At 37.0% G+C, this 17,604-nt stretch overlaps 1 protein-coding gene and 1 pseudogene across 3 annotated transcripts in view; one reads left to right on the top strand and one right to left on the bottom strand.

Moving 5' to 3' along the window:
• Window positions 1-1,407: 1,407 nt before the first annotated feature.
• Window positions 1,408-1,507, bottom strand: LOC111774849 (U6 spliceosomal RNA; annotated as a pseudogene).
• Window positions 1,508-3,623: 2,116 nt separating this feature from the next.
• The window catches only part of RPRD1A (regulation of nuclear pre-mRNA domain containing 1A), an 86,751-nt gene continuing 72,770 nt past the window's right edge, over window positions 3,624-17,604 (top strand). The window contains exon 1 of one of the 3 annotated variants that reach the window (XM_001497089.6): window positions 3,624-3,965. In XM_001497089.6, the coding sequence (XP_001497139.1) occupies window positions 3,815-3,965 (151 nt within the window). In that variant the 5' untranslated portion in view covers window positions 3,624-3,814. The remainder of the gene's footprint in view (window positions 3,966-17,604) is intronic. The other 2 variants (XM_023647665.2, XM_005612847.4) reach the window with 2 other exon arrangements.

Genomic DNA, 17,604 nt, shown 5'->3' with positions numbered 1-17,604 from the left:
AAGTGTACAATTTAGTGGCATTTGTACATCTATGATGTGTTGCAAGCATCATATCTATCTAGTTCCAAAACATTTTCAGCACCTCGGAAGAAAATTCCAATTAAATAGTCACTCCCCAACCCTCCCTCCCCATCTCCCCAAGCAATCACTTTCTGTCTCTGGATTTACCTATTCTGGATATTTCTTATAAATAGAATCATAACATATGTGATCTTTTGTATCTGGCATCTTTCACTTAGCATAATGCTTTTAAGGTTCCTCTATCTTCTAGCATGTATTACTGTTTTATTCCTTTTTATGGATGAATAGTATGTCACACTGTTTTGATTACTGTAGCTTTGTAGTAGGTTTTGAAATCAGGAACTGTGAGTTCTCCAACTTTGCTTTTCTTTTTCAAGATTACTTTGGTTGTTCAGTGTCCCTTGCAATTCCACATGAATTTTAGGATCAGCTTTTCCATTTCTGCACAAAAGGCCATTGGGATCTTAATATGGATTGCATTGCATCTGAAGATTGCTTTGGGTAGTATTGCCATATTAATGATATTAAGTCTTCCAACCCGTGAACAAGGTATATCTTTTCATTTATTTAGGGCTTGTTTGATTTCTTTCAACAATACTTTGTAGTTTTCAGCGTATTTTTAAAAATCTCATTGGTTAAATTTATTCCTAAGTATTTTATTTTTTTGATATTATGGATTATTTTCCTAATTTCATTTTCAAATTATTCATTGCTAGTGTATCAAAATACAAGTGACTTTTGTATTCAATCTGGTATCTTGTAATTTTGCCAAATTATTTTATTAGCTCTAATAGCTTCTTTGTGGATTCCTTAGGATTTTCTCTATATAAGATCATGTCTCCTGCAAATACACATAATTTTACTGCCTCCTTTCCAATTTGGAAAACTTATATTTCTTTTTCTTGATTAATTGTTATGACTAGAACTTCCAGGATAATGCTGAATAGAAGTGGCAAAAGTACATATCCTTGTCTTGTTCCTAATCTTAGGAGGAAAGCTTTCAGTCTTTATAATTGAGTGTGATGTTAGCTGTGCGGTTTTCCATACATGTCTTTTATTAAATTAAGAAAGTGCCCTTCTGGGGCCGTCCCTGTGGCTGAGTGATTAAGTTCACGTTACGCTGCAGTGGCCCAGGGTTTTGCCCATTCTGATCCCGGGTGCGGACATGGCACCGCTCGTCAGGCCACGTTGAGGTGGTGACCCACATGCCACAACTAGAAGGACCTGCAACTAAGATATACAACTATGTACTGGGGGGATTTGGGGAGACAAAGCAGAAAAAAAAAAAAAAAGATTAGCCACAGTTGTTAGCTCAGGTGCCAATCTTAAAAAAAAAAAGTGCCCTTCTATTCCTACTTTGATGTTTGTTTGTTTGTTTGTTTGTTTGTAAATATGGAATCCTTCACGAATTTGCATGTCATCCTTGCATAGGGACCATGCTAATCTTCTCTGTATCGTTCCAATTTTTTTTTTTAGTATATGTACTGATGAAGTGAGCACAACGTTTTTTTTTTTAATCATGAAAGGGTGCTGGATTTTGTCAAAATTTTTTTTTGCATCAACTGAGACAGTTGTGTGTGTTTTTTCTTTGTTCTATTAATATAGCGTATTATATGGATTGATTTTTGTATTTGAACCACCCTTGCATTCCTGGATAAATCCCACTTGGTCATGATGTATAATCCTCTTAATAAGATGCTGGGTTTAGTTTGCTAGAATTTTGTAAAGAATTTTTACATCCATATTCATAAGCAATATTGGTCTATAGTCTTTTCTTGTGGTAGCCTTCCTTTTTAAGTTGAAGGAGCACGTGTTTTTGTTACTTGGTGGCCATTTTGGGAAAGCCAAAGACAGTTTATGGGAAAAATGCATAATTCTGAATTTGAACTCTGAATTTGGGAAGACAAAATCAAGAAGCATAGTCAGAGGACACAGATATGAAAATAATTCATAATTATCTAAGGGCATAAACAGCTACAATCACTATTTTGAAAACACAGAAATAAGTAACAATGTCAATAAATATAGATCTAACAGCCTGATATGGAAAACCATGGTACACTCATGTACAGAATACTGTGGGAGTCCAGAGCAAGAGCAGCCAAATAAGACTGAGTACCAAGAAAAACAGGAGAATTGTTACTTTGGCTGAGTCACTGAGAGTAAAATCTAGTTGGAGACAGAATATATATATAAAATTATAAATAGCGTAGACTAGTAGTAAGTGCTAAATAAGGCATCCAAGTCAGTAAATGACACAGGAAGGAACTTCTTGCATGCATTGGACCAGTTGGGAAAGAAAAGAAAGCGGAATTTAAGGTGGTTTTTAAGTTCGGGTAGAACTGAGAAACAGAAGAAGGGAGTGGGAAGAGTTGGAACCTCAGGTGAAGACATCATTTGGTAGATGATATGTAGCAATTTTTTGTGGCTGCAGGGTTCAAGGAAGGGAATAGTGCTGAAGATACACTTAGGTCTTGGAAGACAGGTTAAAGGCAGACTAAGTTAAGGTTAAAAACTAGACTAAGAGGATTGGATAAACAAAAGAATGTGCAATGGAAAAAGAAAGGAACATAAAGACAGGAATAGATATTGGAGTGAGAGGAAGAGAAAGGAGAGTTACCTCACCTCTGAGGTGTCTGACCCTCAAGCTGTAGTGACATTAAAAATGGGAAATATAAACTATACTTATAATCAAACAAATAAATATATTTAATGCCTGCCTGGTGCAAAGTTCTTGAACAGTGCTTCTTAAAAGATGGCTTAGGAATTCCTGTGATTTCTTATGTATCTCTTTTGAAATTTCTTGTACTGATATTTAGACTGACGGTGTACATATTTTTATTTCCTTTGTGAACTCTCATAATTAAGAAACGTATAATGTTAAAATGTGCTAGATTAATTATGAGATTTCTGAAGTTAATTTTTAATCATGTAATAATACATTAATATGTTCTTGTAAAAATGAAAACAATACAGACACAGCTTAAGGGCTCCAATTCTGATCCTCTCCCTGACACCAGTCTTAATATAGTGTGTATTCTTCCAGAGCTTTTGTCATGCATTTACCAAGTTATGAATTCATATAAAATATACACTTAAATGCTATACTGTACTTCTCCTTCTGCAACTTAAAAAAACCCCAAATCCACAATATCTTGGATTTGTTCATCTTTTAAACTGCTGCATGTATTCTGCAATATGGATGTATCACAATTAATTTAGCCATTTACCTGCTGTGAACGTCCTAACTTCTCAATGTTACTGCCCTGCACAGAACAACTAGCATACAGTTCCTTACGCAAACATGCTGGTGTTTCACTATCATTGACAGCAATTAGTGAAACTGCAGAGTCACAGGGAAGGTGTATTTTAAAATGTAATAGTCTTTCAAAGTGGCTGTACCAATTTTCACGCCTATGTCGACGTTTTGAATCACTCCTCTCTTGCCAGAGAGTTTGCCCCCAGTTGGGTTCTAGGCCCAACAACCGTTTCCCGCCGGGCGCCAGAGCCCGGCCCAGACACACCCGCGTCCGCCTCCCTTGCGTTAGTTTCGGCACCGCCCCTTCCGCTCGGGGGACCCGCCTCCCGGCCCCGCTTCTTCCGGGGGCGGGGCGTTGGCCGGCCGTGACGTCACTGCAGGCCGGACGCCATCTTGCTGGTTTGCGGCCAGTCTTGGATGTAGCAGCAGCAGTGGGGAAGGGTGGGGTGAGGGGGCGAGGCCGCGGCGAGGGCGGCGAAACTCTCCTCCCCTTGGCCCCACCGCGTGGAACGGCGTGAACGCGGTGTCGGAGGGATGTCCGCCTTCTCTGAGGCGGCGCTGGAGAAGAAGCTGTCGGAGTTGAGCAACTCGCAGCAGAGCGTGCAGACCTTGTCCCTGTGGCTCATCCACCACCGCAAGCACTCGCGGCCCATCGTCACAGTGTGGGAGCGGGAGCTGCGTAAAGGTGAGTCGCCCGCGCCTCTCGGCTGCTCCCCGCCACCCGGCCTGTTCCCTAGCGCCCCTAAGACCCACCCCCACCACGCGCCTCGGGAGCCTCACTCCCCTGCGATCCCAGCTCCCCGCTGCCTGGTATCCTTCTACCTGGCGCCCCCGGCCTCCTGGCGTTGGTGGTCCGCGGGCTAGGAGGAGCCGTGTGCACTGCGCTTCCTGCAAAGTCGGCGCTTAGTAGATAATGTAGAATAAAGGAATGGAAGATTTAAAAAAAACACTTCTATTGATTTAACACAGAAACAGTAGCCAGGGGCTCAGGACTCTGCACCTAATTAGAGCCAGAAATTCAGGCAATTTTTTTTTCATTCCGTAGATTATAATGGAGGATGGAGAGGGAAAGGGTAGAGACGTGGAAAGGAAAAGATTGGTGTGAGTTTACCTCCATCATTTCTATAACACATCAACTCGATCTTGTAATTGTAAGATTAATAGAGGAATCAGAGCTTTAAAACTGGGGAGTCTAAAAGAAGAAGCTGCGTGATGCAATGGAAAGAACCCTGAATTTGTAGATTTTAGAAGACCTGGATTGGGCAAATTGCTTAATTTCCGGATTGCATTTTCCTCACCTGAAAGTGAGGGAGTTCGAGTAAGTGATTTAAGGTCCTTTCTTGCTGTGTGATTATATGCCTCTAGGGCAGCGTCTTTATTTTGCAAAACATTCGATTGTGCTCCTGTAAATGATGTTAACTTTTTTGAGCAGTAATCTGCTGTCACTAAAATATCCAGAATCATTTCACTTCTGCAAATCAGCTTTATCTGTAAGAACTGATTGTATGTTAGTGAGACTGAAAATAAAGAAATTTCATTTGCTTAGTCTGGGTTTGTACCTTAATTCATTGGATAGAGAGAGTGGGCACTCTTCATTGTTGTTTTAGACATCCTGATGTATCGATATAATGGTTATTTACTAATTAGGGGCTTTAACAAACTGTTATTATTCAAAGTAGGTGCTTGTTTACTGACCCATGTAAAAGCTATATAACGTATTAATATGAGAGCCAAAATGTAGCATTGGCTATGTAGAATGGAGACAAACTGTCCTTTTCTTATGTATTTGCTTGTGGTTGATCACTTAGAAGAAATGGATTTAGAGCCTCCTTTTTCAGTTCATATGTAAGTGTATATGTATTGGCTCTCAAAGAGGAATTCGTCTTCTGTGAGTAGCCAAAAAGGTTTGAGAAAGAGATATAAACGTCTGCAAAATAGCTGTGAACTTTGAGAAGGCAGGAATTATCTTTGCTTGTAGACCTCACTAGATTTCAAAATCAGCAACAGATTTATACTTTTTTTTGGAAAGAGCATTTAGAAACACATATAATCAATAAAGGATTGATACCCGGACTATCTTAAGAACCTCCACAAATGAATAGAAAAATGGCAATACTGTTAAACGTATTTCACATGAGAGGAAACTTGAAAGGCTAATAAATTATACTTAATCTTACTAATTAGGAAAAAAAAACCAATGAGGTACCACTTTATACCTTTTAGTCTGCAAAATTGAAAAGTATGACAATACTAAGAATTGGTGAAGATGAAGAGAAACAGGCGCTCTCTTACACTGCTGGTTGGAGTGTAAGAAGATCGACTTAGCAACCTCTAATGGAGTTGAAGGTATATATCCGTTGACCCAGCAGTTCTTCCAGGAATATTTCTAGAAACTAGTACCTCTGCTCAAGGAATTATGTTTATTGCAGCCTCTTAATGACAAAATTAGAAACAGTTTGAACATCTCATTGGTTAGAATTTGGACAAATATATTGTGATACAGTTGTGCTGCATAAAATATATTGTGATACAGTCATGTGCTGCATAATGATATTTCAGTCAGTAATGGACTACGTATATGACGATGGTCCCTAAGATTAGTACCATATAGTCTAGGTGTGTAGTAGACTATACCATCTAGGTTTTCTGTAAGTACACTGTGATGTTCACAGAATGATGAAGTCATCTAACGACATGTTTCTCAGAACATATCCCTGTGGTTAAGGTAGGCATGACTATTCAAACAATATAATAATGTCCAGCAGCTTTCACGAGTGAACTAGAGCTACGTGAAACAACACAACTGAATTAAAAAGCAGCAAGCAAAATGCTGAGCTAAGAAAGCAAGGTACAGACCAATATACTATTTGGTAAAGTTTTAAAACACGCGAAACAATAATATTGTTTACAGATAACCTGTGATTACAGTTGAAATGTCCATAGTAATGATTAACACCATATTCTGAGGGAGAGAGGAAATGAAAGTGGATCTGTGTTATCTTATATTTCATATATTTTTTTTAAAAAATTGATACAAATGTGAGAAAATGATGAGATGTGCTATTCGATGGGTTTGGGGTTTCCATATGTTTAAGTGCTTCATAATTAGAAGAAATTAAAGGCATATACATAAATTAGGAGGAGGGTGGTGTTGGGTGATGATAGTAATGGTAGTAATAATGGTAGTGATGATCATGCTCCTGCTCCAATTGTCACTTTGGTCTGGGATTAAATTCTGCCAGGGGTTTCCCTTTTCTTGACACATGACTGTGCGTTTGTAAGGCATAGCCTTTGTGTCCCCCCTCTCTGCAGTTTTGCTCATCAACTTGAGAATCTTCTCTTATGTATCATAATGATAATGATAGTAATTTACTGAGCACCAGGCATTGTGTTAGCCGTCTTCCTCTGAGATCTTGAATCTTCACATTACCTCTGCAAAATAAGTATTTATGAAAAGAATTGATCAAATTTGAAATAGAGAAATCAAGAAATAAACTAAGGAAAATTGATTGAACGTTCTCTATTGTGAGGCATTCTTTACTTTCTTGAAGAGTTTAAAGAAGATGAAAATGTGACAGTAGGAAAAATAACTGTTCAAAATATAAGGATGTAGGTGTAGGTAAAATGATGTGTCAGACTTGTTTATCATTCAGTTCTGAAGATTTCCTCTTTTTCTACCTTTGTCTCCTTTAAAGACGGAGAACTTCTATTTGGAGGGATATACCCCAAGGCCTTTGTGAAGACCAAAGTAGCTATAATTTCCTTAATAAATGCAATAGAGTATAACCAAAAACATAAGTGACCATTTTATTTTTGTTTTCTAACGGCTTTATTGAGAAATAATTAACATACCATACAGTTCACCCATTTAAAGTGTACAGTTCAGTGGTTTTAGGTATATCATATAGTTGTAAAACCATCACCATAAACAACTTTAGAATGTTGTCATCACCCGAAAAGTAACTCCAAGCCTGTTAGCCACCATTCCCCAATCCCCCACCCCTGGCATCAACCCATAAATTAAAGATAATTTACTTTATCTCTATAGATTTGCCTATTCTTAGTATTTTGTTAAATGGAATCATGTGATATGTGGTCTTTTGTGATGGGCTTCCTTTCGTTAGCATAATGTTTTCCAGGCTTATCCATGTTGTAGCATCTATCAGTACTTCATTCTTTTGTGTGGCCAAATAGTCCATTGTATGAATTTATCTGTTCATCAGTTGATAGACATTTAGGTTGTTTCCATTTTTTGACTATTATGAATAATGCTGCTGTGAACATTTGTGTACAAGTTTTTGTGTGGATGTGTTTTCATTTTCCTTGGCTATATATCTAAGAGTGGAATTGCTAGGTCATATAAGAACTCTGCATTTAACCTTTTGAGGAACTGATATACTTCTCCACAGTTACATCATTAGACGTTCCTAACAGCAATGTGTGAGGATCCAGTGTATCTACATCTGTGTCAACACTTGTTATTATCTTTTTGAGTATAGCCACCTAATTGGGTGTAAAATGGTATCTCATGGTGGTTTTGATTTGCATGTCCTTGATGACTAATGATGTTTAGCATATTCTCATATGCTGCTTGACCATTTGTATGTCATCTTTGGAGAAATGTCTATTCAAATCCTTGCCCATTTTTAAATTGGGTTATCTTTTTATTATCAGATTGTAAGTGTTCTTTATGTATTGTAGATGTGAGTCCCTTATCAGAACCATGATTTGCAAATATTTTGTCCCATTCAGTAAGTTGTCTTTTCATTTTCTTAATAGTGTCTTTTTTTTTTTGTTAAGATTTTATTCTTCCTTTTTCTCCCCAAAGCCCCCCGGTACATAGTTGTGTATTTTTAGTTGTGGGTTCTTCTAGTTGTGGCATGTGGGATGCTGCCCCAGCGTGGCTTCATGAGCAGTGCCATGTCTGCGCCCAGGATCCGAACTGGCAAAACCCTGGGCCACTGCAGTGGAGCACAAGAACTTAACCACTTGGCCATAGGGCTGGCCCCAATAGTGTCTTTTGAAGGTGATTGTTTTAAACTCTAAATGACTCAGTACTGGACTAAATTATAGAACTATTAATATACACTCTTAGTTAAATTATATGTTACATTCATTGCTGTAGAAATACTGACCATGAATGTACCAGAATTTACAAAAAAACCCACATTTTGGCTCTTTTCTACACACAAACACAACAGCAAAAACATCTCTGCAAGAGTTGTAGAAAACAAGAGAGGAAGAAGTTCTTTGCAGTTGATTAGAGTCATTGCCTTCACTAGTCTAGTTAATTGACTTCTTTACATCAACCTTTTGTATGTTATTCATACTTGAGTCTTAAAAAAATCTTAATTGCCTCAGCCCTTTAGAGTGTATTAATTCACCCTGTATTTATTATCTTCCATGTGTCAGGCATTGGATATTCCAGTGATAGAGAAAACAGAACTTTTGTATGTCAAATATATTTCAATTAAAAAAAAAAGAAAAAAAGAAAGTTTGTCCCTGTCCTCATAGAACTTGTAGTCTCATGGGGAGGGCAAACAATAAACAAGAAAATTGTAAATGTAAATTCTGTATTAAGCCCATTAGGTAGTTAAGATGTTGAGGGAAATCATCTCTGTAAGGTGGCCTTTGGTAAAAGTCCTCTCTGAGCTAGCTATTCCATAAGCAAGGAGGGGGCATTCAGCCACTGGGAATATGTGAAGGTGCTGAGGCGAGAAATAGCTTGGGATGTGAAGAACCAAACCTGGGAATGTTCAGCCCTTGAATGCTTGTGACTGTTTTTCCCAAAATTGGCAACAATTAAAATATTAGATTATTTAAAGTTTAGCTTTTCCTTCTATATGTAATCATTTGTTAAAATCAGTACTTTGTTATCAATAAACTGTATTAGAAATCTTTCAGGAACCAATTATCACTTTATATTGTATTATGGATTGGGGGGTTATGGGTTGGTTATGAAGTAGATAATGGGTTCCTTTACGTGATTGTTTTCTTTTTTCAATTTTTAGCCTCCATAACCCCAGCAAATTGCCTTTCATGAAAGTTCTTAAATATGTTGAATTAATATTTAAGTTCATGAATACGGCTTTAGATTTCTAAGAGGTGCTAAAATAAGTACTGTGTATTCTTAGAGGCTCTAATTTATTTGGCTTTAGAAAATAGAAAAGGCAAAGAACATTTTTCGTTTGCTTTAAAAAGATGTAGCAATATAAATCCTGAAAATGAAGAGATCCTATTTTGAATTGACAATTCAGTGGCTTTTATATTGTCTGATACTGTTATTTGTTTCTGTTTTAGAGTTAGAATTGAATGAGTAAGTTAGTGTTTATATTTTGTAAGTTCTTACACTTAAAAGGATTTGATGTTCTCAAACTGCATGAGTTTTATGAACTCCCATGTAGTCATCAGCCAGCTTCCACAGTTACATTCTTTGTCAACAATATAAAAAAAGTTAATTTCTTAAAATATCATCAAATATCCAGCCAGTATTTGTTTCCTTGACTGTCTCACTTTTTTTTTTTTTTTTGAGATTGGCACCTAAGCTAACATCTGTTGCCAGTCTTTTTATTTATTATTTTTTTTCTTCTTTTTCTCCCCAAAGCCCCCCAGTACATAGTTGTGTTTCTAGTTGTACATCCTTCTGCTTGTGCTGTGTGGGACGCTGCCTCAGCATGGCCTGGTGAGTGGTGCCATGTCCACGCCCGGCATCTGAACCAGTGAAACCCTGGGCTACCAAAGCAGAGCGTGAGAACTTAACCACTTGGCCACTGGGCTGGCCCCTTGCATTTTTTTTTTTTAACCGTTTGTTTGAATCAGGATCTGAGTAAAGTTCATTCATTGCATTTGATTATTATATTCCTTAAGTCCATTACATCTATAGATTCTCTCTGTCTTTTATTTTAAATTTATTCTTTGGAAAAGCCAAATTGATTGTACCATGGAAATTCTCACAGGGTAGACCATGGATTCTCACTGTATGATTTAAGGATTCCTTTACTCTCTTAAAAATTATTAAGGACCCCAGATCTTTCATTTATGTGGGTTAGATCTATTGGTAGTTATATTAGAAATTAAAACATTTAAAAATATTTAGTAATTATTTATTTTAAAATAATACTAAATCAGTTTCATGTTAACATAAAATAACATTTTTAATGAAAAATAACTTTTCTAAAAATGTTAGAGAAAAAAGTGATTGTTTTACATGTTTATATCTGTCTTAATTGAAGACAGCTGGATTCTTGTGTCTGCCTCTGCATTTAGTCTTGCTGTATTATATAACACATGACTTCTGGAATATACCACTGTACACGTCTAAGAGAACGAGTGTGAAAAAGGCAAATAATGTCTTAGTATTATGTGAAAATAGTTCTTCATGAACCATGTGAAAGGTTCTTGAGGACCCTCTGGGATCCACAGACCGTATATTGAGAACTAGATCATTTCCTATAAATTGGTAATTAGAGCAAGAGGCTAGGGCACATTGCTTTGCCTTAAGCAGACATCTTCCCTCCAAAATATTAATTCCTACTCAATGTGAATTTAAACTGAATTTATGAAATTTCCCTTTGGCCTATAATGTAATTTTCTTTAGATTCTCTTTCCTGTGACGCATAAAGCGTTTTAAAAAAACTATTGATTTGGGGCTGGCCCCGTGGCCGAGTGGTTAAGTTCGCGTGCTCCGCTGCAGGCGGCCCAGTGTTTCGTTGGTTCGAATCCTGGGTTCGGACATGGCACTGCTCGTCAAGCCACGCTGAGGCAGCGTCCCACATGCCACAACTAGAAGGACCCACAATGAAGAATCTACAACTATGTACTGGGGGGCTTTGGGGAGAAAAAGGAAAAAATAAAATCTTTAAAAAAAAAAACAAAAAAACTATTGATTTGATACTGTTTTTGCTGCTGCAAAACTTAATTTAAGAAAATTACTCTTAAATTTCTAATAAAAATAAAGGTGTGCTCCTACATAAACATAATACGATAATCCATAATTTTATAGGTGTATTTTTGAATAACTTTTTTTTTTTAAAAGATTGGCACCTGAGCTAACATGTGTTGCCAATCTTTTTTTTTTTTTCCCTTCTTCTCCCTGAAGCCCCCCCAGTACATAGTTGTATGTTGTAGTTGTGATCCTTCTGGGTGTGCTGTGTGGGATGCCACCTCAGCGTGGCCTGATGACTGGTCCATGCCCAGGATCCAACCGGTGAAACCCTGGGCCGCTGAAGCAGAGTGGGCAAACTTAACTACTTGGCCTGGGACAGCCCCCCTGAATAAAATGAATTTTTCATTGAAAATGTATAAGTAAAACTTTCTCCTATTGGTTTCCTTTATTCAGCAAATACCTATTGAGCTCCTTTTCTTGCTGGATCAAGGATGATTCAGCACATAAGAGACACTTGGCTGTCTTCATGGAGCTTGCATATCAGTCAGGGAAATGGTTTCTACTAAACCAGTAACTGCACAGTGATACAAAGGAGAAATATAACTGGGAAACTAGCCTAGTATAAGCAATCAAGGAAGACTTTTTTGATTTGAGATTCGAAGTATGAGTAGAATTTACTAGGAGCTGTACAAAGCTTTAGTCAATTTGGATGTGATCTTATGTAGAACAAATGTTATTTGACATTTTAAGTAAAACATTTCAGTTCATAACTCCTTTTTGGAACTGGGCAGGATAATAAACATTTTAGATAAACTTTTTTTTTCCTGCTTTTTCTCCCCAAATCCCCCCAGTACATAGTTGTATATTTTTTAGTTGTGGGTCCTTCTAGTTGTGGCATGTGGGACGCTGCCTCAGCGTGGCCTGACGAGCAGTGCCATGTGGCGCCCAGGATCCGAACCAGCAAAACTCTGGGCCACCGAAGCGGAGTGTGCGAAGCTTAACCACTTGGCCACGTGGCTGGCCCCTAAACTTTTAATGTTTTATGTCTGCAAAGAACTTTAAGTGATTTAAGGTGTTTTTAATCTTTGTAAAAATGCATTGAGAAGATTATAATGATGAATTATTTATTTAGTCACCTTGCTGTCATCTGTGTTTTTGGTTCTCTGGCATAACTCTTGGCTGCTGTCAGGGATTCTTCTTTTTATATCTCTTTTTATGGCTTTTCCTTAGTCCCTTGTATCTATAATAATGGAGAAGTTAAGAAAAAAGTTTGCCATGCTTATGTTAAATGCTTGAACTTACGTTTCCAAGTATATTTAGTAAATACATATTTCAGTAGGTAATAACATGCACATAGGTACAAAATTCAAAAGGCAAAAAAGATTATAAAGAGAGGAGTAAGGCTCTTTCCCATTCCTTTCCCTACCCATTCATTTTCCCTACCCAGAATCAATCTGTTACCAGTGTATGGATTCTTCTAGAATTTTCTATGCATATACAGTCATATACTCATGTTATAGTTTCTCTCTTTCTTGTTTAGACAAATGGTAGAGTATTATATAGACTTCTCTGTGCTCTGCTTTTTTTCATTTCAACCTTTCATGTCAAAAGTATTTGTATATTAGATGTTTGTATCCTTTTAAAAAAGGGCTGCATTATATTCCGTTTTATGGATGCACCAAAATTTATATAACCGTCACTCTATTTATGAACTTTAGGATGTGTCAGCTTTTTCTTTTACAATTTATGAATATTAATTTGTGTTACTAAATATTCTAGATATTTTCTTAATGGTTTCAGCTGATGATTTAAAAGACCCTGATAGAAGTGATAAACCTTAGTGTAGCACACTGTTTTTTTTAAGTTCATTTTTACCCCCACCCGTTTGAAATGTCTCTTTCATCGTATATTAAGTTTTCTTATGTGTTTAGCGTATTTCTAGACTGTCATTCTCTTCCATTGGTCTGTCTGTCTACTCATGTACCACTGTCACTCTTATGTTTTCATATTTGGTAGGACATCTACCCCCAGTTCCTACCTTGCCCACTGCAAATTACTCTTCTTTTTTTGCACATTCTTCTTTTTTCCCCTTATAAGTGCTAAAATCAGCTTGTCATTTATAGGAAGAAAACATTTTGGTATTTTTGGAGTTATTACTTCAATTTGTTCATTAGCTTAAAAAGAACTCACATTTTTATAATGGTGAATCTTCTTAGGCTGAGAGCTGGACAATTTTATTCTAAATGTATTTATTGTAATTGTTTAAATAAGTGATTCTCAAACTTTCCGGGTGTTCATGATGCTTTGTAAAGCTCCATAAAGACTGCCATGAAATGCATATTTAAGTTCAAAATGACTGTCTAATTTTAATGCATCTTACATAATTCTAGTACAGGCTAATAGAAGGAAGTGTCAAAGGATTAAGTTACATTATGCAGAAAGATTTAAAACTGAAAAGGTTTGCATCAAATTTTTTTTGTAAATTGGGAAAATGGTTTGCATTGGTTGATTTTTGTGATGGCGCACTTTGGTCTATCTCAGGGACTATCGTTCTGCTTCAAGAAAACGAATTCTGTTTTAAAAACCTTATTTAATTCAACACACTGTCGTTGTCTCTTTAGTATTTGCACAAATCATAATGTGTACTGTTCTATTTTATAGACTATTCTTTAAAACAAGTGAAATTTGGGTAATCAAGATCCATGTTTTCTTTGAACTATCAAAAAATTCAGTTTTCTTAGTAGAGTATCATGAGTTATCATCTTGAACAGCACTTGTGATGGTTAATTTTATGTTGCAACTTGACTGGGTCATGAGGTGGCTAGGTATTTGGTCACACAGTATTCTGGGTATGTCTGTGAAGGTGTTTCTGGCTGAAATTTATCATTTGAATCTGTAGACTGAGTAAAGCAGATTGCTTGCCCTCCCTAATGTGGGTGGGGCTCATCCACTCAGTTGAAGGGCTGAATAGAACAAAAAGGCTGACCCTCTTGTGAGTAAGACGGAATGATCTTGCTGCTGGACTGCCTTCTTCTCTGCCTTTGGCCTCAAACTGAAACATGAGCTCTTCCTGGGTCTTGACCCTGCTGGCTTTTGGACTGAAACTACACCATCAGCTCTGCTTGGTCTCCAGCTTGCTGACTGCAGATCTTGAGACTTGTCGGCCTCTATAACCACATGAGCCAGTTCCTTATAATACTGTAATCTTTTTATATGTTTACACACACACATACCTACCTTATTGGTTCTGTTTCTCAGGAGAACCCTGAGTATTATAGCACTTCATCTGGGTTTACTACAGTTTAATTAGTAAATCAACTAATATTTATTGTGGATTTAATCCAAATAAGTTATGGTTTTAGAATTTTTAAAATGCAGTTGATATGCTATAACTAGCTTGTGGCAGAAAACCCTTAATGGTTAAAAAGTAATTTCATTTTATGTATTTATAATTTGATGCTTTAGATGTTATTTCTACTTTCTGCCATATGCTGAGGATTCAATAATCCTCTTTTTTAGCCCCAGTCTCAATGTTACTGAATGGTATTTCTTGAGAACCTCAAATGCAACTAGCATAAAGTAACCCTTTATGTCATCTTTCCCCACTCCTGTCCCAAACTGTAGCTCTTCCTGTCTTTCCTATTTAAGTGAAAGGCATTACTGTCTACCAGTTGCCTAAGCTCAGAAGTTCAAGGTTGTCTTGACCCCTCTGTACATGCCTCACCTTCAGCTTTTTTATTGCAATTTTAGCAATATCTCCTTTCCCATCCCACTGCTCAGGTTCTCATCTTTCACTAGCACTCTTGCAGTAGCCTCCCAGTTGTGTCTAGTCTCATTCAACAACCAGTTGTCCTCCTTACTAATGTTAACATAGAATTACTATATGACCCAGTAATTCCACTCTTACGTATATATTCAAAAGAATTGAAAGCAATTATGCAAACAAATACTTTACAGGAATGCCCATAGCAGTGCTATGCCCAATACCAAAAAGGTGGAAACCACTTGAGTGTCTCTCAGTGGATGAATGGATTTATGTGGTATATCAATGCAGTGGAATATTAATTCACCCATAAAAAGGAATGAAGTACTGATGCTTGCTACAAGGTAGATGAACCTCAGAAACATGTGAAGTGAAAGAAGCCAGGCACAAATGTCACATATTCTTTGAATCCATTTATATGAAATATCTAGAATAGGTAAATCCACAAAGACAGAAAGTGGTTGTCAGGGACTAGGGGAAAGGAGGAATGAGGAGTGAATGACTGCTTAATGGGTATAAGGTCAGGTTTGGGGGTGACAGAAATGTTTTGGAACTAAATACAAATGATGGTCGCACAACCTTATGAATGTACTAAATACCCCTGAAATATACACTTTAACATGGTTAATTTTATGTTCTGTGAATTTTCTCTCAATAGAAAAATGATATAAATACCTTGCACTTTTATGTGTCTATGTGCTTTTATATACTCTTCTGTTTTCATATTTCTACTCTGTTCCCCAAGCCTCCAAGCTCTGGTGTAAACTGCTCTCTTCCACTTTTGACAGTTTGATTATGTATCTTGGGGTGGATCTCTGGGTTTATCCTACTTGACCTTCTTGGATTTGTAAATTCATGTTTTCACCAAAATTTGGGGAGTTTTGGCCATATTTCTTCAGATACTCTCTATGCACCCTTTTCTTCTCCTTCTGGGACTCCTATAATGTGTGTGTCCGTCATCTTGGTGGTGTTCCACAGGTCCCTATGCTTTGTTCAGTTTTCTTCATTCTTTTTCTTTCTTCAAATATGCTTGTTCTCCCTACTCTGACATGTTCTGTGGTATCACCTCCTGAGTACTTTTTACTGCTATTATTATAGCATTTGTCATACTGTATTTTAATGGTATTGAGTTTCTTACTACTGGAGGAGTGAGCCTATTTCTTTGTTCCCTCACAACCTAGCATTCAGTAGATACTCAGTGAGTTATTGAATGAATATTGGAAATTATGTAGAATCTGAGACTTTTAAGAGTTGGAAGGAGTATTGCAGGATGTTTTGCTATTTCTTTTAAAGATAGGACCTTTTAAAGATAGGGCCTGATTTAGGAACTTCTGACATCTTAAGGCAAAGAATGAACTCTAGTTATAAACATTTCCCTGATTGAGAAAGACTTGAAAAATTTCCAGCTTATTTAGTCTGTCATATTTTTCTGCTCCTCTCATATTTATCCATTCTTAGAAAAGTAGTTCTTAAAGTGTGGTCAGCACATTCCCCTGAGTGGATGACCAAGACTATTTTAGGGTATGTATGGGTCCACAAGGTAAAAATTATTTTCATAATTCTACTAAGACATTTTTCCTCCTTTTCACTGTGTTGACATGAGCTTTGATGGTGTGAATGCAAAGGTGAGTGAAAACTAGTAGTGCCTAATCATTACTCCAAGCAGAGGCACCGCACTGTCCCAGTCGTCTTTGTATTTTTCACACCACACACTCACAGCTAAAAATATATCACTTTCCTCACTGTGCTCATCAGAGCAGTTTGGATCACTAATTTTTTTAAATCTTGACCCTTGAGTGCGTGTCTTTTTTTGTGTGTGGGTGTGTATTTTTTCATTGTGGTAAGATGTACATAAAGTCTTTTTTTTCTTTTTTGTGGTAAACTATATATAATATAAATTTACAATTTTAATCACTTTTTAAGTATACAGTTCAGTGACATTAAGTCTATTTCACATTGTTTTACAACCATCATCACCTCTTATCTCCAGAACTTTTTTCATTTTCCTAAACTGAACCTCTGTATACCCATTAAACAGTAACTCCTCATTCTCTCCTCTCCTAGCCCCTGGCAACCACTCTTCTGCTTTCTGTCTGTGAATTTGACTACTCTGTGTAACTCATATAAGTAAAATCATAAAGTTTGCTTTTCTATGACTGGCTTATTTGACTTAGCATAAAGTCTTCAAAGTTCATCCATGTTGTAGCATGTGTCAGAACTTCTTTCCTTTTTAAGGCTGAATAATACTCCATTGTATGTGTATACAGGCATTGCCTCAGGGAGATTGTGGGTTATGTTCCAAACCCCCACAGTAAAGTGGATATCACAATAAAGTGAGTCACACGAATTTTTTGGTTTCCCGGCGCATATAAAAATTACGTTTACAATATACTGTAGACTATTAAGTGTGCAATAGCATTATGTCTAAAAAGAAAATGTACAGTCCTTGATTAAAAAATACTTTATTGCTAAAAAATGCAAACCATCACATGAGCCTTCAGTGAGTCATAATCTTTTTGCTGGTGGGGGGTCTTGCCTTGATGTTGATGGCTGCTCATTGATCCAGGTGGTGGTTGCCAAATGTTGGGGTGGACATGGCAGTTTGTTAAAAGTACGACAGTGAAGTTTGTGGAATCTGCTGACTCTTCCGTTCACGAATGATTTCTCTGTAGCATT

The sequence above is a fragment of the Equus caballus genome, chromosome 8 (assembly GCF_041296265.1).
Source record: "Equus caballus isolate H_3958 breed thoroughbred chromosome 8, TB-T2T, whole genome shotgun sequence".
Taxonomy (NCBI): Eukaryota; Metazoa; Chordata; class Mammalia; order Perissodactyla; family Equidae; genus Equus; species Equus caballus.
Note: the sequence above shows the minus strand (reverse complement) of the source record. Positions and strands in the feature narration are given on the sequence as shown.